Raw genomic sequence first — 26,512 nt, forward strand, 5'->3', positions numbered from 1 at the left:
TTGGAATGCCACATTTTATGCAGTGTACATATTTTCAGGGCAGATTATTACATGGTAATATATTTACTATTATGGAATTCTTCAAAAACACAAAATTCTAGTTAAAAAATATATAAAAAGGATCTCGTTTGTGTTTATTATGTGAGATCCAATTGTTATGAAAATACATCTGCTTGAAAAATAGTCAAAAATTATTTTGAAAACTAAAAACTAATTAGTTTCAAAAAAACTAATTATTTTGAAAACTAAACTACGTACTAATTTACTTTTATCTTCAATTATCAACATTCATTTATATGTCTGGTAAATAAGAAGCATTTCCTCTGTACCAGAAATAAGGTAAGACGTAACTATGGAAGAAAACAAGTGATATCTTGAAGCATGACTAAATGATTTGGAGTGATATTGATAAATAAATGGACCTTTCACAGGATTTTCAAAGGAGCCATTATCAGCAAGAGGGTAAGTACCACTGGTCTAAATGTAGTACAATGACTGTGATGATGCTGATAGCTAATATTTATTGAATGCTTTGTGTTTTTGCCTTTAATTATAACAACAACCCAATGAAATAGCTATACTATTAACCCAGCAGTATAGATGAGCCAAAGCAGTTTCAAAGAGGTTGTCATGTCACAAAAATCACAGAGCAGGTAGGAAGTGAGCCCAATACTTAAAAGTATATAGTCTGTTCCTAGAACGACATTGTTTAACATGGTAGCCATTAGCCACATGGAGTTATTGACCACTAGTAAACCTTTAATTGATTTAATTTTAACCATTTCGGTTTAAAGTTAAAAGCTGATAACTCAGTTATTAGAAAATGTTAAATTGTTTGGAAAAACTTGCATAGGTGAATATGCTTTTCAACTGTAAATTTTATGAAATCTATATACACATCAAGCAGTTCTAAAAAAAATTAACATTCCAGTCTAAATGTTCTGTCAGAATAGGCTTCGTCAAAAAGTCTACAGATAATAAATAATGCAGAGGGTGTGGAGAAAAAGGAACCCTCCTACACCGTTGGTGGGAATGTAAATTGGTACAGCCACTATGGAGAACAGTATGAAGGTTCCTTAAAAAACTAAAAACAGAGCTACCATATGATCCAGCAATCCCACTCCTGGGCATATATCTGGAGAAAACTATAATTCGAAAAGATACATGCACCTCAGTGTTCACTGCAGCACTATTTTACAATAGCCAAGATATGGAAGCAACCAAGATGTCCATTGACAGATTAACTGATAAAGAAGATGTGGTGTATACACACACACACACACACACACATACACAATGAAATGGGAAAGGGAGGGGAAGGAATAAATTAGGAGTTTGGGATTAACATGACACATTACTATATGTAAAATAGATAATCAACAAGCTCCTACTGTATAGCACAGGGAACTATACTCAGTATTATGTAGTAATCTATAAGGGAAAAGAATCTGAAAAAGAATATATACATCTTTATATTTATATATGTATAACTGAACAACTGTGCTGTACACCTAAAATGAACACAACATTGTAAAGTAACTATACTTCAATTAAAAAATACACCAGATTCTGAAGACTTAATATAAAAAAGAATGTAAACTATCACATTAATGATGTTTTTATATTGATTACATGTTGAAATTATATGTTGAATATATTTAGTTAAAATTTATCATACTTAATTTCACATATTTTTTAATTTTTAAAATGTAACTACTAGAAAATTTAAAATTACACATGCAATGTGACTCACATTGCATTTATACTGGACAGAGAGTACTACTGCAAAAGAAACATGATGCAATATGTGAGGGGATATGGAAAGTAGAATGCAGTTTTGGATTTTTTAAAAATCTTCATGTTAAATATATTATTTATTGAAGAATCCAACAAAACAAACATAAGGTATAATTTTTTGATATTTATTTATACTTTGAAGAGAGAGGTGAAACAGAATGTGAAACTTTCATAGAAGACTAAAATGAGGTTTAGTTTGACCCTTGGAAAGATTAGGTTTAGATACTAAGACTTCTAAGAAGAGTAGATCAACATCTGGAAATTGCAACCAGTTTTTTAAGTAATCTCACTGAAAAGCTCTAAGGAAGCCATCTGCAATCATTACCTTTAAGACCACTACATGAAGTTTGTGAGGCAATAAATAAATAAAATAAAAAAATCCATATCGGCTTCTGAACAGTCCTTAGTGTCCTAGGAGAGGGCACATCTGAAATGACTGCTGGAGTGTCCAACACAGAGCGGGCTGCATAGAAAATGCCCAGAGTGGGGTAAAGTTTGGCTTTGTGGGTATGATGTAGAACCATTCTTGGGAAATAACAGAACATACTTAGGATTAGACTGTGGGACCTCGCCCTTATCATGGCTCTCAGGATGACAGTGTCAATAAGGGGAAAAAAAATGGCTTTGATGACTTGCCAAAGATGGCATTCTCCTCCCTGGATGTATTTATGATATTTTTCTAAGTTATAGTTTGCCAGGCTCCCATCCAGATCCAGAGAATCTGAATCTAAATCTTCAGGGGATATGAAAAAAACCTCTGTTTTTAAAAACACATTTCAAGTCATAAGCAGTCAGATGTGGAAACCACGGTTCCTAAAATAAAGAAGTATCTGAAAGTTTACATCTAGCTGAGGAAGGAAGATATATATGTATATATTCAGTATAAGATAATTGTAAAATAGTAAAATAAACATGGGTTAGACTCTCTCTCTCTCTCTCTTTCTCTCCAGTGTGCGAGTGTGTGTGTGTGTGTGTGTGTGTGTGTGTGTGTGTGTGTGTGTGTTTATCTGAGCTCAGTCCCTGATACCAAAACTAATTGACTCAGGGCCTGTAGAAAGTAACTCATACCCTTCAAATCTTAATCTTTTCGCCTGTAAAATGGAGATAACACTAGCAACTCTGTCATAGATAATTGTGATGATTAAATTAAATAACACAAGGAAAGCATTTAAGTTCACTAAATGTTATCTATTATTTACCATTATAAGTACAGTTGTATTATAAACCAATATCTGTTAAAATCAAATGAATGGTAAAGACTACATATTCTACAAAATTTCAAAGAAACAAGACTTCAGGGTAATTCGGTAAGAAAATATTAGGTCAGATTTTTTAAAAAAGGCTGAGTGGGGAACTGGTTATTAAAGCCCAAAGTCAAGGTAGGTGCAGGGGTTCAGAAGTTAAAAATGACAAGATAGTGTTAGGGCATAGTCAGTGAAATTCCGTTTTGGCCAAACTCAAGGAATAAAATATAGGATTGTTATAATGAAACAGCCCTAATGATAAAATAAATTTGGAAGGTGAATTGTAAATTAAATACACATTCTATTTTTTTAAAGGAAGCATATGGGGGAAATTTAAAAAAAAATTCCCTCAGCGTTTCCAACTGGCTTATATTGATCTGGTGGTTTGTCTTCTAACTTGCAAGATAGTTGCATATATCAGTAAATTAGCCCATACAAATCTTAACGCTTGAAAATGTTTTAAACATTTTTCCAAACATTGACTAACAAGTTAGGTACCTGCTTCAATTTCTTAAACTCAAAGCATTTCCCTTGAGTTCTGTGTTCCCATTAGGGAGAATTTATGTTGAACTGTTTCTCTAGTTGGGATAATGTCTTATTTTTTTTAAAGAAAACATTTAACTCTCTTTATAACTCTTAAGTAATTTGAATATAAAAAATGTGTAATAAAATTCAAAAGTAAGAAATACTTACCTTTAATATTTATTTTGGGGAAGTTAAAGGAGTTAGAGATAAGATAGTGAAGACTGATGAATTAATATAGTGTGCCTCAATTTTAGTTTATTGTAGTTTTCCATCTCATTAAACAAGAAAGAGTAATCAATTTTTGTATTCACAAATTGTATTTTTAAAAATCTTTAAAAACAAAATGAATATACACACATCCCTTGAAATATATAAAAGAAAAAAAGCTCTACATTTTCATCACCTTAATGAAAGTAATTTAATATGTTTATGTATTCTTTTAATATAATCTCTTATTCACCTTAACATAGTTGTAATCATAATATACATTCAATATTTGTTTCTTTTCCCCCCACGTTTATAACATAAAATATTTTCTATTTGATATATGATCCTCATTGCCATTCTTTTTAATGGCCACACAATATTCCATCTTGTGTTAATCATAGTTATATTAAGAAAAATCCAATAGAGACAGAGAGAAAAATAGTCTGAAATGGCCTCTTAAATATTGGCAAGCTTTAATATTTTTCGCGATTTCTTATTTTGAAACTCAGCTGTAGCATTAGTTGCTAGATTCATAGTCTCTTCAAATTATGAGTTAAAAGGTAATTAGCCTAAAATCTAGAAATAGATAGAAATGGCAAATTATGATTAGGTGGCTTAAGTGAAATCTGCCTGCTTGTAAAGGACAGACCAAAACAGGATGGATTTTGAGAGATACAGATTCAAAAATTTAAATGTTTTCTGTAGTTACAGCTATCACATCCATCTAATTTGGTTTTGAGATATTAAATCACATCTACACTTTACAATATGAGTGCAAATGAAGCTTGAAATTAATTTGGTCTTAGCATACTCCTACTGTTTTGCCTTCCTAGAATACAGGAACATGTTACTCTGTTAGGTATCATGCAGGATGTCAGCAGATGACATGACATTCTCTTAGCATTCACTAAATTTGATTGTACATGAAAGAAAAGATGTAGAAACAGACCAAAAAAGCCTAAATCAAAAAATTGTATATTGACAATGACAGTCTTCATTAGTGACTGAGTATCTCTGCCCCACTTTGGAATCCCAGGTTTGAAGCTCACTTAGGATTTGTGTAAAGACCAGCAGAGGGGCTTCCCTGGTGGCGTAGTGGTGGAGAGTCCACCTGCCGATGTAGGGGACACGGGTTCGTGCCCTGGTCCGGGAAGATCCCACATGCCGCGGAGCGGCTGGGCCCGTGAGCCATGGCCGCTGAGCCTGTGCGTCCAGAGCCTGTGCTCCACAGCGGGAGAGGCCACAACAGTGAGAGGCCCACATACCGCAAAACAAACAAACAAAGAAACAAACAAAACCCACCAGCAGAGTGCAGCTCCAGTGGCCTGCAAACTGTAAACAAGGTGTAAGGGTGATTTGCAGAATAGGAATGAAGCCTACTTGACAGGGTATAAACAGATTAATCTGGACTGTCAAATACAGCAAATATATCAAACAGCTAAACTAAAAAATTATTATTAAAATAGGACCAGCAGATAGTACAGTGAGTTAGAAGACAATTCTGAGAGGTGATTTGGAGAATTTGATAAAAACCTGTATTTGAAATTTTATAATAGAATCCACATAAATTCCTTTCCATCATTAACAGGTCAGCAATAGAAATAACCCCTGCATAACAGTATGTGTACATGTGCAATGGACATGAGGAAATCAGGCCACACCCTAAAACCAGGCAGTCATTCTAAGATGCATTAAACATTCATTTATCTGTCACGTTAGTTAGATTTGTATGGAGCACTGCATGTGCTGACAAGCATTATGGGCTGAATGGTGATGCCTCAAAATTCGTATGCTGAAACCTTAACTCCCAGTACCTCAGACTGTGCCTGAATTTGGAGACAGGACCTTCAAAGAGGGGATGAAGTTAAAATGAAGCTGTTAGGGTGGGCCTTAATCCAATCTGAGTGCTATCCTTATAAAAAGAGGAAGCTGGGCACACAAAAAGAAAGGTGGCCATCTGCAAGCCAAGGAAAGAGGCCTCAGAAGAATCCAAACCTGTCAACGTCTTGATCTTGGGCTTCAAGCCCCCAGAAGTGTGAGAAAATAAATTTCTGGAGTTTAAGCCACTGTGGTATTTTGTGATAACAGCCCTAGCAGATTAACATAGCAAGTTAGGCTGGACAAAGTGTGGCAGGAAAGATGAAGCTGCCCCCTCTGAGTATCTGTCAGGACATAGCAGCACCTCAGCTCTGAAAGTAAGGCGGTGGCAGGAGTAAGATACATGAGCCAGCCAGGCTCGCCCTGAGGAGGTGTGGAACACAATGCGCACACTGCAACAACTTCTGAGCTCTTCAGTCTGGGGTGAAGTAAAATAAAATAAAAAATTTAGTTACAGGAAAAAGGATTTTGCTTTATTTTTGTATTGAGTGTGAAGTATCATGGGCATTTAGTTGACAAGAGCTACAGGCAGATGGAAATGGCTTGAGTCAGGACTGGAGTTATAAGACTGGGTGCTCTTTTACAAGATTTTTTTAGATTTTTATAAAATATATACAGCAATATTTATAGTTTTAACCATTCCCAAGTGTACAATTCACAAGAATATTCACAATGTTGTATTACTATCACCATTATCTATCTCTACCTAGAACATTTTCATCGATCTCGACAAAAGTTCTGTAGCCTTTAAACTATAACTCCCCCCTTCTCCTTCCTCTCAAAACTTTGATAACTCCTATTCATTCTCTGTTGTTATGAATTTGCCTATTTCAGGGCCCTCATAAGTACAATTATGCAATATTATCATAGGACTAATTTTTGAAGTCCTAGAAATAAACGTTGCCTCCCAGAAAAATATTGGGTGAGGGGGGAAGTAGTGAAGCAATGTTAGGAAAAAATCAAGGAAAAGGCCCGGTAATGTGGTTCTTGTTCAATGACACAAACTGTCTTTTCCCTGACCCTTCTGGTTTCCCTGATTCCCTATTCTCCACATTCTCCCCAGCACTTGTTATATCTTGTCCTTTGATAACAGGTGTGAGGTGCTATCTCATTGTGGTTTTGACTTGCATTTCTCTAATGATCAGTTAAATTGAGCACCTTTCCATATATCTGCTGGCCATTTGAATGTCTTTTTTGGAATAAAAAAGTCTATTCAGGTCCTTTGCCCTTTTATAATTGGACTGTTCGTTTTCTTGCTATTGAGTTATGTGAGTTGCTTATATATTTTGAATGTTAACCTCTTATCAGATGTGTGGATTGCAAATATTTTCTCCCATTCCACAGGTTGTCTTTTTATTGTGTTGATCATTTCTTTCATACTGCAGAAGCTTTTTAGTTTGACGTAGTCCCACTTATTTGTTTTTTTATTTTATTGCTTGTGTTTGGGTATCAGACCCAAAAAATCATTGTCAAGACCCATGTTAAGAAGCTTTTTCCCTACGCTTTCTTCTAGGAGTTTTATGATTTCAGGACCATACATTTGTCTTCAATCCATTTTGAATTTTAGTGTGTAATCTCTGATTTTCTCTGGCAATTAATCATATGTGACTTCCTACATTTCTTGTATTTTTAGTAACGTATTTTAACTTTTTCTTCATAGTTCTTTTCATGTATTTCCATCTTGACTCTACAAGCACACAGTAAGCACTGTGAGACTGGAAACCACATTTTATAATTTACCTTTCCACACTTAAATCAATATCTTGCACACATTAAGAAATCAATAAATGTTTTTTGCCTGTTTGTTTTCTAGAAACAAGGGATGCAGGGGGAAAGCTCTAGACCAAAAGAGAGAAAAGTCCCAATTTCTTTGCTTGGTAATGTAACCAAGATCAGGCCACTTACATAAATTTCCTAGCCTTTGGTTACTGTGCCTCTTATATGTGTATATGATAATTTATAAGATCCCTGTAGAGCTTTGCAATACTATGATTCTAGCTTATTTTAATTAATCTGAGCTAAAGACATTTTTAGGAGACATTTAAAAAACCAACAAGCATGTACTTTAAAAAAATTATTCAGAATTGTACTAAATAAATATGCATGCAAATTATGATTTCTTCCCTAACAGTGTTTTCCACAAATTAAAGGTCAGAAGGACAGTATTATACTCTCAGCCCGATTCATGTTCTGTGAAAATGAAATATACTGACACCCTATATTCTACTGGGACACTGATCTGTACCTATTTTCAGTCCATGGCTCTTCACACTCCATTGTTTAAAAATAGATCAGTTCTGAATTTTGGAGACAGACATAGAAGGGCATTAACCTCTTTCTCGATTGTTAAGTTTACATTTTGCTGTAATCGAATCAGTATAAATCTGATCATGATAAAAATAGACCTTCTTACTTTGTACACATTCCAACAGGCTCTCATAAGCAGAGGGGTATGGCTCACTGAATTTTTCTAATTAGTTTCTAGTTTTAAATATACTCCTCCTTTTATTAAAGCGTCATCTGTTTCTGATCCTAACATTTCAATGCCAAGTTTTGATGCTAAGACACTGTCTCCAGAAGGCTGGCTATTAAAATGGAGGAAGGGCTTATTAGCAGATTGTTTGAATAAATTCCCAAAGAAATGAGACATATGATAAGGCTAGACTCGGTGTCCCTCTGGTGTATGGCCTAACACCCTCTGAATGACCCACTCATAGCACTTACCCACAGTTATAATTGCTGATTAAATTTCTGTCTCTCACTAAGTTGTAAGAGCCATGAGGGCTGGGACTATCTTTGATTCTTCACTGAATCATAGTTATAACAAGAATCAAATTTTACTGTGTACTTACTATATGCCAGGCACTTTCAAACTTTTAATATTTTTTTCTCATTTAATTTAAAAACAACTCTGTGAGGTACTTATCATTATTCATATTTAAAGATGAGGAAAGTGAAATACGTACAAGTTATGAAATAGCCCAAAGTTGTACAGATACTAAGTTGTGGAGTTGCATTTAAATGAGGTTGGTGGCACTATGGAGAACAGTGTAGAGGTTCCTTAAAAAACTAAAAATAGAACTACTGTATGATCCAGCAATGCCACTCCTGGGCATATACCCAGAGAAAACCATACTTCGAAAAGATACATGCACCCCAATGTTCATTGCAGCACTATTTACAATAGTCAAGACATGGAAGCAACCTAAATGTCCTTTGACAAAGGAATGGATAAACAAGATGTGATACGTATATACAATGGAATATTACTCAGCCATTAAAAAGAATGAAATAATGCCATTTGCAGCAACATGCATGGATCCAGAGATTATTATACTGAATGAAGTAAGCCAGACAAAGACAAATATCATATGACATTGTTTAAATGTGAAGTCTAAAAAGAAGGATACAGATGAACTTATTTATAAAACAGAAATAGACCCACAGACATAGAAAATAAACTTATGGTTACGAGGAGGGGAAGGCGGGGAGGGATAAATTAGGAGTTTGGGGTTAACATATACACACTACTATATATAAAATAGATTATTAACAAGGACCTACTGTATAGTACAGGAAACTCTACTAAATACTCTAATAAGCCATATGGGAAAAGAATCTGAAAAAGAATAGATACAGTAGCTGTACATGTATATGTCTAACTAAATCACTTTGCTATACACCTGCAACTAACACAACATTGTAAATCAACTATACTCCAATATAAAATAAAAATTGGAAAAAAAATAAGATTGGTGGAACTGGGGCCAAAGAAATGAGACATATGATAAGGCTAGACTTGGTGTCCTTTTGATTTACCCATGATGCTTCATAGCTCCTCCATAGTAGGTTTTCACTCAGGATTTGAAAGTATACGTATAAATATTCATGGCACTGAGAATATCATAAAGGCAATTTAAACTATTCAGAGCAATGAAACTGAAGGCTTCTGAGCAGCCAGGGGAAAACAGGAGCATATTTTAAGTGGATGGAAGGAGAAGGAAAGGAGGGAAAGCCGGGGCAGGTAACAACTGGGAGGGAGAGGAGGTTTCTAGAGATCACTGAAGCCCATCTTTGCAGACTCAGAATTTTAATTAGACACAGTCACAGAGCAACTAGAGAGTGAAGATTCTGGATGATAGATAATGCATGCATCACATAATAGTGGCTCTAATTTAAAATGCCAAGTTTCTGAGTACCATCATAAGTATTTTTCTCAGAAAACTGTTGTTGTTCCTTTACTTTCTGGTCCATGTATATTAGTTCACAGTGAAACGAAGATCATTTTTTAAGATGACTCTATAATCACTTCTCAGAATGCTGATAATGCCAGTGGGGTCAGTGCTCGGGTCAAATGGTCTAGTCCGAGGATGAAGAACACACAGATTTATCTGCCACACTGAATCTTCTACATCTTGAGGTGGCTCACTACTTAGGTTTGGACAGGGGATCCAGCAACTTTTGTTTTATGAGCCACCGACAATATGCTAGGCACAGCTGGCATAGCGATGTAAGAAAAATAGTATTTATTTTCTATCTATCCCATGGATATTACTATAGAGATTGGACAAAACATTGACGTACTTCTTGTAATGGTACTCTATTGGAATATTCCCCCACCCCCCAGGTTTACTTTGCAATAAATCACTAATGTTTATAAACCTTGAGAAAGTTTAAAAGAAAATTTAAAAAACCACATGCAAAATAGGTCCTTCTTGCTTACAGTGTATATATCAAAACAAAATCACAGAGGAATCTAAAGATGCCAGCATCCTCTTGTTATATATTAGAAACCATATTCTCCATAGTACAATCTAAAGTGATACTAAGAAAGTTCGGTGGCCACAGTACTTCATAGTTCTGGGCATCACTTTTCTTATGCATGCCAGCATCTCTGTTGTGTCTACAAAATGCTCTCTCCAAGCCCTAATAATCAATGATTCTTTGAGATCCTTTTTAAATTTGCTTTTGTTTATTTATCCAATAAGTAGTTATTAAATATGTACTATCTAGGGAGTAGAGCTATCATGGAAATCAAGGAAGACAAAGTCCTTGCTTTCTTGGATCCCGAGTTCCAAGAATGGAGAATTAACACATAAATAAAAAGGGACAACAAGGCAACAGAGTGATGTGTACACAGCAACAAGGATGATGTGATAGAGAATGACTGCAAGGAAATTAATCTAGATGAACTTCTCACGGAAGGCCCCAGGTAACATTTGTACTGAGATTTGAACAATGAGTCAGGTATTTGTTGAAGGCTTTTCAGCAATTTGTCTCCAATTTATGAAAAAGATAAATCACCTAATTTCTGCACAGAAATGCTTTCAATAAAGTAGTGCTTTCAAAATATCTAGTAGCTGAACTAATTTGCATACGCATGGTATGAGTTTTTGGTAAGAGCTTTCAAAGGTCATACAAATGATATTCTTCCTGCCATTTTACATCTTAGAGATTCTTCATATTTAAAAATATTCAAACACATTGAGAAAAAAGTCTGGGGAATAACCTGGATATAGCATAATATAGATTTAATTGATTATAGATTTAATTGATTATGAGTAAATAATTTTCATTTTCATAAGCATTGCATTTTACTTTCTTTCTATATTTTAAAGCAATGGGTTTTTTGCATAAGTTTTTTAGAATCTGAAGTTTGACCTGCCCTTCACTTTTGTATATCCCTGAGTACCCAGACTTGTGTTAGCAGAAATCACTGCTCTTAAGTGTATATTAGCACCTCAAATTATGCAAAATACTTTCTTAAAAATGAGCCTTCTGGACAATGAGGCATTTTAAGTTAAAAGTCTTGTTAAAATATAAGATGGTTGTTGGCTCTAACTTGAATATATGATTAACAATTATATGTGGTGTGTGTATGTGCACACAATGCAAGTCTTACATTTTTACCTTTTATTATAAAATACATATCAAATAATCTAGCTTTCCCTTTCTACGTATCCTAGTTTCATTCATTTTATAGTTATTGTAGCAATCATTCAGTGTCTTCTATTGTGTGACTTCAAAGTGCCAGGCACTTTGTGGACACTAGAGGCACAACAGGGACCAAAATACATCTTTGCACAGATTAACGCCTCATCTTCTAAATTGGAAGACAGCTTTTGAAAGGTGGAATGATGTATTTTACTACTTTTAAAATATTTCTTGTGATCTACCACTATGACCTGAATATAGCAGGTATATAAGACTACAATTTAATAGGGAGCAAGACATATTTCCCACTGTTCTTACTGAACTTTTCTGCATAAAACATGTCTGGCTGTTTTACATCTAGGTTTCATTTTGAATAATGACTTCTGTTATCTCTCTGCCAATGTCTTTGCTTACTTTCCTATTCTACTCTTCCTGTTCCTCTAAAGTCTTAATTCACATTAAATTTAGGCTTTTGTGTGACTCTGATGCCCGAAGAGCAACAGCTGAAGAACAGATGAACAAATGGAGAACATTGTTTTCACCTTTTTAAGGTGTTAAGTGTTTGAGCATTTCATGCTTCTACTTCTAGGATCTCTAATCTTATTAAGTAGCCATGATTCTTACCCTGTTTTTCACTCATAATTCTGTTAAAGACCATTCACCCAATAAATATTTAATGAGCTCCTATCAAATACTTAGTCATTAGAGATACAGAGATATTATGGCATGGTCTCTATCCTCAAGAAGCTCACAGTCTTGAAAGAGACAAACAGTAAACTGACAAAGGAAAATACAGTGATAGACAATGGTCGGGGAAAACGTATGAAGGTTCTGCCTGGTAAGACTGTTTGATGGAAAGCTGAAGGTAAGCTGGGTAGAAAGGATTGAAGATAGAGAGGGTAGCATGAAGAAAGGCAAAGACGCAATCAGCAACATTTCTCCCTACCCCGCCAGGAAATTATCAACAATTTTCTGTTGATGAAGCATGAATGTAAAGAAATGAAGATGGAGGCAGACCAGGGAGCATCTCAGGTGCCATGTCAAGCAGCTTGAACTTTTTCTTGAAGGGGATAGGAGGTCATGGTTAGGCTCTGAGAAGAAAGTAATGTCAAACTAGTGTTGTATATCAATCAATATGGTAGCCCTGAGATGGGATGCATTTGAGCTAATTGACATCAAAGGCAGGAAGAAAAGCAGTGAGTGCACTTCAGAAGTTGAGGTAAAAGATGCTGAGACCCTGAACTATGGCATTTGCAAATATAAGGAAAAAATCAGTCTAACTTAATGACAGAATAGTTGTAGGAATTGAGGAGATTGGAGGTATGTCTATTGATGGCTTTAAGGGGATAAAAATGAAAAGTGGAATTTTTTCCACTGAAGATCAGAGTAAATTAAAGTATGGCAAGATAAAGCAGTTAATTACATACACACGATTAAGAACATTTTCTTGTTATCCTGATTTTACATTACATTGAGCATTTTTAGCAGGGAGGAATGCTTCCCGTTTAAGCACGCAGCTTCTTAGGGTTCATTTTTATGTTCACTTTTTCTATTGGCTTTCTGTATTCCCTCAATGACATTTTATGCTAGAATCCTTACTTTTCTGCTTCTTTGAAATAAATTTTTAGTTTTACTGTGTCCTCCTGCCTATTGATCCATCTTAATCCCTGATGCTGTCTCTTCAATTACCTTTGTCTCCATGCTATGGTCTGTCCTACCCTGCCTTTGAATCCCCCCAGGACCTTTAGAACCCAACTTGGTTCTAGTGTCCTGAACTTCTGCCTCTTAGTGAAAGGAATTTGGATTTAAAATAAATTCTGTAATCCTACAGAGAGATAAAGCAAAGCATACTGATAGATTATTTTTTAAAATGATACATTACTTTTTTTAACATCTTTATTGGAGTATAATTGTTTTACAATGGTGTGTTAGTTTCTGCTTTATAACAAAGTGAATCAGCTATACATATACAGATATCCCCATATCTCCTCCCTCTTGTATCTCCCTCCCACCCTCCCTATCCCAACCTTCTAGGTGGTCACAAAACACCAAGCTGATCTCCCTGTGCTATGCGGCTGCTTCCCACTAGCTATCTATTTTACATTTGGTAGTGTAAAAAATACGAAGTTTTGACTCTATTTCTCAAAGCAAAAATATCTGTACATTCTTATTTGATTGAGGACTCTAGAGAAAATAAGCTAATCAATAGCAGATATTTAGCTCCTTCTCTTTCCAAAACTCTTAACTGATGTCTTAAGCCTTAAAAAAATACAAATAACTTTTAATGGATGCAGATACTTAGGGATAGTTATAAATGGTAAAGATGTTAGTTGAAATAGAAATATTTATTGACTCTTTAACATATGGTACATGTAGTCGGAATTTCAAGAAAAATTTAAAATATAGATTAAATGGTCTTTGCTCTTAAAGAACTTTCAAGACAAAAGTGGAGGAAACTAATGTGGAAAAATTGTGATAATAGACAAAACGGAAAGTAGCACACAAGCATTATGGACTCAGTGCACTGGGGGTTAGGGAAAGAGAGACCAGATCTAGTCTGGACAATCAGAGGAGGTATAAATAAAGAAATATTATTTATTACCTTTGCCAACAGATGAGAAACATCTGGAAAATGTACGATGCAAGTTGAGAAATTAGAATTGGTTTTTCAAAACAGTAAGTTGCACAATTTGGCTATAGGCCACTTTGGAACGTGTATGGCAATAGGGAAAAATAAAGCTGGAAATTCAGCAAGGATCAGAGCATAGAAGGGCTAGAATATGAGCCTAAGGAGGCTATAGTCGATTTAATTTGTAATGTAAAGACTGAACCTTTCTGAGCAGAGACATGACTAGCTCTTACACATAAAAGAAGATTAATCTGGCATCGCTGCTTTAAATGGTAGTTAGAGAAAACAGACCAAAGGTTGGAAGGTAAACTAAGGGGATACTGCAAATAGTCCATGTGAGAGGAATTAGGTTAGGGTAAGGGACTTGGGAAAGGAGACAAGGGCATAGATGTAAGATACGCTGTCACAGTGAATTGACAGCATTTGGTAATCGACTGGATGTGCAGAGCAAAGAAAGATTTTTTAAAGAGACAAAAATTTTACATTCCAAATGACTCGAAGGAATAACTAAAACATTTACAGAGAGAGAGAGAGAGAGACTTCAAAGGATAAATGGTTTAGTGATGGAAGATAATGACTAACACATAGCCTACTATACATACATGGCAAGGGGATATCATGTAGCTTTTAAGAAAACAGAGGTTATGGCAAGAACTTGGAGCTCAAATTTATAGAACTGCAGAGATGAAATAAATATGAGAATAAAACTCAGAAATTCAAAATGAAAGCCAATGGCTCAGTAATGGCTTAGTGTTAAAGAAGCTCCCAAAAGAGGTTCAGGATATGTGTTTTATTGAGTTTAAAGGAACCACCAATGGCTCAAAGACAAAGGATTTGAAGATTACATGTTCACTTATAATTTTCAAGGAAACAATTTTGGTAAAGAAGTGGAGATTGAACCACAATGCAATAATTATAAAGTAATCTTTTGAGAAGGTTGGTAGTAAAAGAATGGAGAAAGAGAAAGACAGTATAAGAAACACAAACAGTCAAGAGAATGTTCCTTTGATCTAGGGGTGACCTGTACATTCTAGTGGGCAGAGCGAAGACTTCTAGGGAGGAATGGAAAGGAGATGCAAGGCAAAGAGGTGGTTATTGATATTGCCAAGTGTTTTAGTGAGGTAACAGGAAATGAATTACTCATAACTGGTCAGGTCAGTCTGTGATCAGGGTCCAGGAGATGAACAAGGAAAATGAAGATAGGAGGAAAGTAGAAATCAAAAAGAAGTTAACGAAACAGTTTGGTGAGCATGAGATGAGAGAGTGGAAAACTGGGAAGATATGGACAATGGGGACACAAGAAGGGACTTTCTAACTAGGGATACAGAAAATAAAATGATATCCTGAGAATCATAATTAGAACAATTTCCAGTCTTTTTTTTAACATAAGTGCCTGTAAATGGGAGAACATAAGGGCAAATAAGGGCAACAAACAAGATGTTTTAACATTAAATTTTAATTTTTCTTTTAAGTAGTGTCAAAACATGGAATTGAGGATTTCCCAGGAAAGGAGAAAGTAAACAATGATCATGTACATGGAGACCGAGGACTATAAATCTTACCTCTCTCAGAGGATCATTGAGTTCATTGAGAATATTTTCCTCATCAAAGATTTTGCCTTGGTATCTGTGTTCATAGTAATCATGTATCTTCTGACGCATATCAGCTGGTAACTTATGGAATGACATGTATTGTTCCACTTGCTTATACTGTAAGGAAAGGAAAAACGGAAATTAGAAAACATTGTTAGGCTGTATGAGAAATCGTCGTGTTACCTTGTTGTGCTATATTCAATAGTAACAGTAACAAAAAGAAGAAATCCTTTAAGGGGAAGGAAATAATGTACTAGGTTGTAATGTACCTACTCTGTGTGACAGACTGTAGAAAGCATTTGTTTAGGTGAACATTTCCTGTAAAGACCTGAGATGTTATAGAGAGGAAGCATGGAAGGAGCTCAGAGGTAACTGGGTGCAGCCCCAGAAAAGCCAGTGATGAGGCAAGAAAACAAAATGTGATGCTATTTTTTGGATTTTTTTTGAGCTGAGTTCTAAAAGAAGTATGAAGTTGCTGTTTAGCTCTTCATTTGGAGAAAGAATCCCATAACTTTGGATAGTACAAAAGGTCTTATCTTAGACCTTTATAGCAAAAGATCAGACCTGATTAACAATTGAATCTGGAGGCAGAAAGCTTGGCAACCGTTTGCAGGTCATAGATACTCAAGCAACACGTGCCCTACAAATTAAGAGACTGTGTCAGGCTTCAATGTAGGACGTAGAAAAATATCAGAACGAGACTAGATCCACATAATTTTATAGCTGAAACTTAGACATTTAATTTCATTTAAACAAGTAGTACTTAAACTTGATTGTTTATAAAACTTGGGGTGAGGCTGTCTTTTGGGAATGCAGATTTGCATTCTTTTTTTTTTTTTTTTTTTTTTTTTTGTGGTACGCGGGCCTCTCACTGTTGTGGCCTCTCCGGTTGCGGAGCACAGGCTCCGGACGCGCAGGCTCAGCGGCCATGGCTCACGGGCCCAGCCGCTCCATGGCATGTGGGATCTTCCTGGACCGGGGCACGAACCCGTGTCTTCTGCATCGGCAGACGGACTCTCAACCACTGTGCCACCAGGGAAACCCCCAGATTTGCATTCTTAACTCCAGATATTGATTCCGTTGAGGTACCTGCCTTTGTAAGTTTACATACATACTCATATACATATACATATACATATACATACGCACTTAAAAAAATCCCTGCAAATCAAACAGGAACATAGAAGCATGGAGATTACTTGGAAGCTTATTAGAAGAGAATTTCAGGCTTTACCTCAGAGCTGTGAAATCTGCATCTTAAGAAAGATCCTCAGATGATTCATACACATTTAAGGTTGAGAAATATTCCCTCGATGTTTCAAATGCAGGTGGTCATAAGACTATACTTTGAAAAAATCAGTTAGACCCCCAGAATTAGTTTCATTGTATGGATGATAAAACTGAGTACAAATAAAAAGGTAGGTAATAAAACTGGATGAAGATACTGGAATAAAAATCTTTGCTTAAACACAACACATTTGACATATTATCTATGAAAAATTTTTTTCAAATCTTTTCCTGTTAACAGAGCTCAGACTAGAAGATCTAGGTGACTGGACTCCTTGCCCATAATTACCGTAATTACAACTGGTAATTGATAATACATATATCTAATGGGAAACAGCAACCCATTGTATTGTATTTCTTCAAATTTTTTTACATAATTTCCTTACACATAACATTCATATTTTTGGACATTCCCTTTTAGAGTTTAGTATTCTCAAAGGAAATACAACTTTGTCATGAGATTCCTTTATTTGGTCACCAGACTGTTCCCTGAAGTATTTAAAGCCTGCAGGCCTACATATATATATCTCTGAAGCAACTTGATTATGATTTAGGCATTCTGAATTTAGGCACCAATGCTGTCACTGTCATTGTGTGTAAGTGGCTTCTAGTATATACTTGAGAAGGACTGGGTTAATTTTTCCTGAAGAAGTCAGAATCTGTATGCTAACCTTGGTAGCCCACCCTTAGCTAGAGACCTCAGATTCAGCCTTCTTTTTTTTTTTTTGCGGTACGCGGGCCTCTCACTGTTGTGGCCTCTCCCGTTGCGGAGCACAGGCTCCGGACGCACAGGCTCAGTGGCCATGGCTCACGGGCCCAGCCGCTAAGCGGCATGTGGGATCCTCCCAGACCAGGGCACAAACCCGTGCCCCCTGCATCGGCAGGCGGACTCTCAACCACTGCGCCACCAGGGAAGCCCAGATTCAGCCTGCTTTGACCCCTCATGCAGCTGGTCCAAAGGAAAGACACTTCAGTGGCCCTTTCTACAAGAAACTTTTTTAGAGACATCTTTGTATCTGATTTTTACTCTTAGCCAAGAAGAGGGCAGTGGGATATTTGAGGTACTGTTTAGATTCTGAAACTCCACTGGAGATCCACAGGCTAACTTCTGCACTAATGATTTGCAAATAACCTGCTTGGTTTGACTAGTTTGGATGGACTATTTAAAGAGCTATTGAGAGCTTTGTTGGTGAGCTCTCCCCAAAGCAAGACTCCTTGCACAGATCTTGGTGGTTCAGGCCAGTGAGTCAGTATGCTCCAGGGTCCCAGAGATTGAGCCCACAGGGAGGGTGCTGGGGAAAGGCCCTCGGGCCTCTGATGCTTGTTGGCATTCTCTTTCTCTGTTGCACTGAACTTTGCCTTTAAACGAAAGCCTCATATGAGTATAATCTATGGAGTCTGGTGAGCTCTGTCAAACTTCCGAACTTGGGAAAACAATAAAACAACTTCAGACAACAGGGCTGTCACTTACGGCATTGATGAACGTCCTTTCAGTTCTGGCCAAATAAAGGATTCAGTGTTCTTCAAAACCAGTAGGTATCAAGTAATCTCTGCTCACTTTTCTCAATAGAGTGCTTGCCCAAACACTGCTTGGGGTGGTGAGAATCTTTTTTTTTTTTTTGCGGTATGCGGGCCTCTCACTGTTGTGGCCTCTCCCGTTGCGGAGCACAGGCTCCGGACGCGCAGGCTCAGCGGCCATGGCTCACGGGCCTAGCCGCTCCGCGGCATGTGGGATCTTCCCGGACCGGGGCATGAACCCATGTCCCCTGCATCGGTAGGCAGACTCTCAACCACCGTGCCACCAGGGAAGTCCTGAGAATCTTTAACTTTAACTGGCATACTGAAGCTCTAGATTTCTCCCTTTTTTTGCATGTATCTCAGGGTTATGGGAGACAACATTAAAACTAAGTAGCATTTTAATCATTTTGGGGAAATCTGTGCCTGTGTTTGAGGGAGAGTAGGGGAAAGAAAAGAAATTCAGTTTCTGACAAGTTAAGTTTAAGATGCCCATGGCACATCCTAATGCTTATATGTAGGTCAGGCACTTAGAAGAGAAAATATACGCATAGCCAATGACTAAGGGATCACTAAGGATGCGTCAAGTGAAGACATAAAAAGACAAAAAGTGGAACCTATATTTTAAAAGCAGTTGAGTCATGGAGTTTGACAAGTTAAGGGAACTCACATTAGCTAGCACGATGTAAGAACAGGACCAGAAAAGCTAGATGAGCAAAATCCAAAGAAGGATAAAGTTTCAAAGGGGAGGGGGCCACTCAAAAGCAAAGATGCAAATACAATTCTTTCTTGAATATATAAAATCAAAAATTCATTGTATCAGATTTAAAAGACTATAAAACAAATACCATTTAAAATTCTAAGGTACTATTATTTTTTAAATGTTCTCTTCAATTAAAATTTTATATCTATATCTATAATGCATGTACATGATATTTTAGGGGTTCAGAACAGGCTTTTTCAAGATGTGACACTTTGGCATGTGGGTTATGTGCTAAAGGCAGTGGGGACCCAGAGGCTCAAGAGAAACTACTGTCCCTCCCTTAACTACTTAGGATAATTTAAATTGGGGATTCTTCCCAGAAAAAGGGTTATTACCAGAGATACATTTTATCTAAGTGGTCCCATCTGTATGGCAGGACAAACATCCAATTACCCAACAACTGCTCTTCTTTTTATCATCCTACGAATTATCCTCCTGTTTCTGAGAGCTCCAGGCCCCTCTCCCATTCCTTAGCCCAGGATGGCATATATACCTTACTTTACCTCTTTGTCTCTGAACCTCTCCTGTATGTGGGGTCTCTGACCCTATCAAGTATGTGGGATTCATGTACATATGAGAAATAAAATTTGATTTTCACCTGTAACTGGCTCATGTCAATTTAATTCTTAGACTGGACAGAAGAACCTAGAAGGATAGAGGAAAGTTTTCTTCCGCCTTGACAATATTAAAAATGTGCCCTAATAGAGTGATTATAACAAATGGCAACATTCCATTGTCAAACCCACCAGTCTCACTTCTCCCGTGTCACCATTTTTATTTTTTTATTTATTTATTTTGTTTGTTTGTTTTTTGCGGTACGCGGGCCTCTCACTACTGTGGCCTCTCCCGTCGTGGAGCACAGGCTCCGGATGCGCAGGCCCAGCGGCCATGGCCCACGGGCCCAGCCGCTCCGCGGCACGCGGGATCCCCCCGGACCGGGGCACAAACCCGTGTCCCCTGAATCGGCAGGCGGACTCTCAACCACTGTGCCACCAGGGAAGCCCCTGTCACCATTTTTAAAAAGGTGTTTAGTTGGTATCACCAAGCAATATGCTTCTGTCTCTATTTCTTATATGGATTAATAATAGGCATCATTTATTGACTTTTTGCCATGACAAAGTGGTTTAACTACTTACAGTTCCCTGTATCTTCTCACCCCCTTTCTCATGCTATACCTGTGTCACTAGTGCTAATTGTTCCCTTGATCTCCTTTGTAACTTTACATAATCTATTTATACTTTTATTTCTTGTTCAGAGAACTCTAGACACATTTACCAGATGAAAGTAACAAACTCCCTCCTTCACTCCTACTTTCTAACTTCTGTCATCTCTACTTTTATGATATAAAGGTGGATTATAATTTTGTACCCGTAATTAAACCTACCAAACCCATAAAGTGTTTACATTACTTTGACCATGTATCATGATGCCAAGTGGAACATTTGATGACATTTCCTTTTGTTTCATGGATTTTTAATGATTTTCATTTCTTGCATAATTAGCTCTTATTTTAGTTTCATTTTTTTTTTCCAGCCTTCTCATCCTACCCAATAGTTGTTGAGTTTTCTTTAGAGATTTTTCTGTAGGATTTCTCTTTACAACATCCCTGGTTGGGTTCACTATTCTTAGACCCTATGTTTTTCCTTTGGTTTAGTTATTCATGTTGCTGGAACCAATCCCTAAGTAAACAACTAAGAAATACTGAGTGGAATATAGTTTTTTGGAACCATTTCTTCTCTGAAAATGTCTCTGTTAAACTCAAAGTTGATTGATAACCTGACTGCATACAGAATTCTAGGTTGAAGTCTAGTTGGATACTGAGCCTTTGGATAATTGATGCACTTTGCTAGATATGGTCCATGTTTCTCACCACTTATTTCATGTATTCTTTCCCTGCATTTCCCCCTACATTTCCCTAGATTTCCCACATTTTCTCTACATTCCCCAATATTTCCTGAAGTTCTTTGAACTCATTTTAATTCCAAATATCTTTTCAATTCTTTGAGCTTTTATCTTCATAATTTTATTGCATTCAGTTTAGAAATATATTAATACATGAAGTTAAAAAGTAATTTTCAGGCATCCTTTTATTCCTGAAAAATCTGGGATGTCACAATACAGGGGAATTGAAAAATATCCACTGGATTTAGGTTCAGTAAAATTTTTGGAGTCTTTGCACTCAGTGCTTTCATTGGACCGTGTGTGTACATCAGAAGTGGGGGCAATTCAAAACAGTTTGCAAATGTTTAGAAGTAAGAACTGAAAATGGAAACAGCAAATGTAACCATCTCTCTGACGCACTCTAGTTAAAAGCGTAGAGCTAGAATGATAGCATGGTAAATGTCAACAATTCCAAAAGTCTAAAAAAAAAAGTTTTAGTCACATTTATATTGTTTTTATATTCATGAAATGATACACTTACCAGAAAACTGAATCACCCCTACTTTAATATCCCCTACTCCTTCATCCTAATCCTCAAGATAGTATCAAATCATGTAAATTCTACCTGCTAAAGGTTTCAATAATTTTCCTTTCCCCTGCATCACCGTTATTATCAATCTAGTCAAAGTAACTTTATTCATCCTCTAAACTAATTCCTAGCTTCCTAACTACATTCTCTGTATCAATTTGCACATGCCTTCTTACAATCTTAATTCATTTTCCATAATCCAGAGAAATCTTTTTTTTAACATCTTTATTGAAGTATAATTGCTTTACAATGGTGTGTTAGTTTCTGCTGTATAACAAAGTGAATCAGCTATACATATACATATATCCCCATATCTCCTCCCTCTTGCATCTCCCTCCCACCCTCCCTATCCCACCATTCTAGGTGGTCACAAAGCACCAAGCTGATATCCCTGTGCTATGCGAATGCTTCCCACTAGCTATCTATTTTACATTTGGTAGTGTATATATGTCCATGCTACTCTTTCACTTGATGGACCTAGAGACTGTCATACAGAGTGAAGTAAGTCAGAAAGAGAAAAACAAATACCATATGCTAACACATATATATGGAATCTAAAAAAAAAAAAGGTCCTGAGAAATCTTTTTAAAATGCTAAGCTTATTGTCACTCTTTTCCTTAAGGCCTTTTAATAGCTTCCCATTGCCTTCAGGATCAAGTCCAACTTCCTTGGCCTATGTGGGCCTCTCCTGCTCTATCACGTGCATTTCCCCTTTGTTCGCTATGCCCTGGTATATTAAATGTCTTTCATATTCTTAAACTTACCCTGGTAGCTGTATGCTCATGCTGTTTCCTCAGTCTGAGATGTTTCTCCACCACGTAATTTCATGGCTAATATCTATTCATCCTTTAACTCTCTCCTCAAATGTACTATGTCAAGGAAGTATTCTCTGACTCCCTAGGCCACGTAAAGTCCCTAGGTATACACTTATAGACAATGCTGAGTTTACCCCTTAGTTACGCTAAGGGCACCTGCAATTGTTACATGTCTGTCCTTGCCTATCTTGCTCACCACTGACTCTGCTAACATATTTGCAAATAGTTAAGTTCTCAAGTATTCACTGATTGAAAATCTGGTTTGTTGCACACTTTCTGAAAATTCTTCTGATAAAGGAAACAAAAAATGTGATCTTCGCCTTCTTTCAGTAATAATAATGGTATCAATGGAAGATGCCAGATAGGGAGGTTCTTCCACATGGATGGAAATTGTGGATTTGTATTTTATTATTATTGGTTAGTATTGTTTATAATTCAGAGAAAATTGATTAAATTTGAGATTCTTAACTCTAACTTATTGCAATTAAAGTGGATTAATTTGTTCTTTAAAGAATCTGTGGTTTCTGTCTGAATCTGTGTTAGTCTTTATGTCAAACACAGCTATAATGAGGAGGAAATTATTGACTGTAAAAGAGAAACTGCCTTCCTATAATTCCAAAATGCTTTTAACAATTAGGAAATAGCAGAAATTAATAAAAACACATGCAAAGTGGTTGAGAGTCCACCTGCCAATGCAGGGGACACGGGTTCGAGCCCCGGTCCGGGAAGATCCCACATGCTGCAGAGCGGCTGGGCCCGTGAGTCATGGCCGCTGAGCCTGTGCGTCCGGAGCCTGTGCTCCGCAACGGGAGAGGCCACAACAGTGAGAGGCCCGCGTAATGGAAAAAAAAAAAAAAAAAATGGTGTCTGAAATGTTGTTCTTCCTACAGAATAAAAAATTAATGTAAGTTTTATATTCAAATGATTATATGTTGTAGATTTTAAACATAATTACAAAATAATAATTAATAAAAATAAAATATTTAAAATTTCCTTTCAAAAACCAATAATCAATTACTTTTTTCATTTTTAATGTTTAAGCCAATCATCATTGGATTTATGACTAAGCTATCTTAATTTTTACAAAGATATTTTTAATATTGCCATTTATTTACATGGTAACTGAAGCTATTTTGATCCTACATTTAAAAATAAATGAATCCCTTTTTATATATACATTAAAAAGCTAGGCTGTATGCAAGTGAGTTTACCAAGTACTATTTTTTTTATTAATTTTTATTGGAGTATAGTTGCTTTACAATGTTGTGTTAGTTTCTGCTGTACAGCAAAGTGAATCAGCTAAATGAATACACATATCCCGTCTTTTTCGGATTTCCTTCCAATTTAGGTCACCACAGAGCACTGAGTAGAGTTCCCTGTGCTTTACAATACTATTTCTAAAATGTTTACAGCAGACTGAATCATTTTCAAAAACAATGTTATAAACAGCAAAATGTTCAATTCATACTTACTGAGGAAAAAGTTTCCTTTAGCAAAAAATGGATTCCTAGTTATTTTGTGAAATTCTTTTAAGCATCATAGTCATATTAGACTAAGTCATATAATGATAAAGAAATCCAAATACACCTAAATTTGACTTCCAACATATTAAATGCAAACAAAATTAAAGACTAATCGTACATGAAGAAAATTCGATGGTTGCAAAGTTATATTTTTCTGCAGAAGTTTGAGTGGGATAATTCCATTTTTATCTTCATTCTACTTTATCTTTTTGGAAAGCTGGGTAATCAAATATGGGTTTCTTTGTAAGACAGTGAATTCTTCAGCTGTCAGCATACAGGGAAAGCTTTTTGTGATAGTGAATATGTATCTATTTGACCTGGAAAGCTATCAAAATTACAACCTAACAGGTGATCTTAAAATCCTTACAGAAAATATTACCAGATAAAAATGGTTATTCTTCCATCCAGAATGATCTCTTCCATTATAAACAGACACTTGCCATCTTATTTATGGAATCTAGCACTCACTATCTATTTAGATATTTCACAAAATATATTTGAATATAAAAGCAAGATTTAAAAAAAGTTGGAAATTGTATATCATAGCTCTTCCTTCTTCCCTCCTTCCCTCCCACTCTCCCTCCCTTCTTTCCTTCTCTCTCTCTCTCCCTCTCTTTCTTTCTTCCTCTGTTTCTTCTAATAGTTTGATTTAAAAATGGCCAGATTTCAAAAAGTTTTCCAAAAGTCAGAGTATTAAAACTTAACTAAGTAATTGAAAACCATAATAGTAACGAGAGTTCAATGTATTTAGCAATTACAATAAAATGCTTAACTACAAAGTAAATAAATTGTTCATATAAAACATTTTTAGAAAGTTAATTTTAGCCATTATAGAATAAAGGTCAGGGGGATAGATGACTGCTGGAAATTGAAACAGTCATTATTATCATTATAATAGAGTTAAAATGTGTGCTTGGTTACTTTAGAAATCCTTTAGAGTGTCTTCCTGCTCTGAATGGCTTTGATCTCTATTACTGCAATTTTTCTTGGTGTGTGTGTGTGTGTGTGTGTGCACTCACACCTGTGTGTCTGTGTGTGTGTTTGCAAATAAGAAAGTGATTTTGATCCTTAATTCAATGAGTACAGATTGACATAAGATGATCACCTAATCACCTTTCATTTTCCAATAGGACCATTTAAAACATACTATGCTGTTTTATTTCCCTCCCCCAACAAATTCTTTCATTCATAGATAATGACCTTACCTAAAATTTCAAAGAGAGATAGAAGATTTCACACAAGCACATGTATTAACTCATTTAGAAACTCACCTATTTTTTCTCCCTCTTTCCTTCTTGGTCTTGCAACAATGAAAGAAGTGTCTTTTCTCTCATTTGAAGCTAATCTTTCAACTGGGTTTGAATATCCTCTCCCCATCCCTCCACAGAACCATTACCCTATCTGCTATGCTTTCTATCTTATATCTTCAGTGTTCTCTATACATGTTGGCTCCAACCAAATAGCTTTTAAATATACTCATTATATTTTAAATAATAAAATATATTATTTTATTAATAATAATAAAAAATAATATCTAACTCTTGGATATTACAAACTATTTTCCAGGAACTCAACAGTTTACTCATATTTACTTGTTTACAACCTTATGAGTTGTTACCATTATGTTTATGTTACAGATGATGAAACTGAGGCACAGAGAATTTAAATAATGTGTGTAAAGTCATGCAGCTAATTAGTGTTGAAGCTAGGATTCGAACCCAGGCAATCTGGATCCAAAGTTTGTGCTGTTTACTCACTACATGATATTCCTGTCTTCAAAAAATGGCTCTCAATTGAGCACAAGTAGTCCTCCATCTAACACCCTATTTTTCTCCTTCCTTTTGTCAATCAATTTCTTGAAAGAGTGGTCTACAGTCATTATCTCATTGTCTTCTTTACATTGAAACTTTAAATGTTGAATTATAACTTCCATTCCTTCTATTCCACTAATAATCCCTTACATTTCCATAATTTCCCAATGGTTACCAATAACTAGATACTTTGCAAAGATTTTCTTATTTTTATATGAACAGCATTGAACACTAGTAGCAGACACTAATGATTCCCCATGCAATTCCTCTATCCTTGCAAGCTGGCCAACTCTGATGTCAACTGTAATTATGGTGGAGAGTCCATCTAAGGGTTTCTGTCTCAGGGCTTTCTGAGAAGCCTAGAAAACTTGCTCAGCTCCAGCTAGAGTTGCATGGGAGTTTGGGGATGGAGAGAGATGTAGGTAACATTCAACCAATGAGGGACTTGAGTCTAATGATTAATGTCACAGTCTCCCAACCTTTGAAAAGACGATTATAAGGAGAATTCTGCATGGTTCTTCA

General features: G+C 36.1%; 1 protein-coding gene across 1 annotated transcript in view; it reads right to left on the reverse strand.

The window, feature by feature from the left end:
• HCN1 (hyperpolarization activated cyclic nucleotide gated potassium channel 1) overlaps positions 1–26,512 on the reverse strand; it is a gene marked incomplete at both ends in the record, with an annotated part of 366,195 nt that overhangs the window by 55,709 nt on the left and 283,974 nt on the right. Inside the window, one exon of the mRNA XM_079916908.1 lies at positions 15,777–15,923. Coding sequence (XP_079773034.1) covers positions 15,777–15,923 — 147 coding nt within the window. The remainder of the gene's footprint in view (positions 1–15,776; positions 15,924–26,512) is intronic.

The sequence above is a fragment of the Stenella coeruleoalba genome (genome assembly GCF_951394435.1).
Source record: "Stenella coeruleoalba genome assembly, chromosome: 3".
Lineage (NCBI taxonomy): Eukaryota > Metazoa > Chordata > Mammalia > Artiodactyla > Delphinidae > Stenella > Stenella coeruleoalba.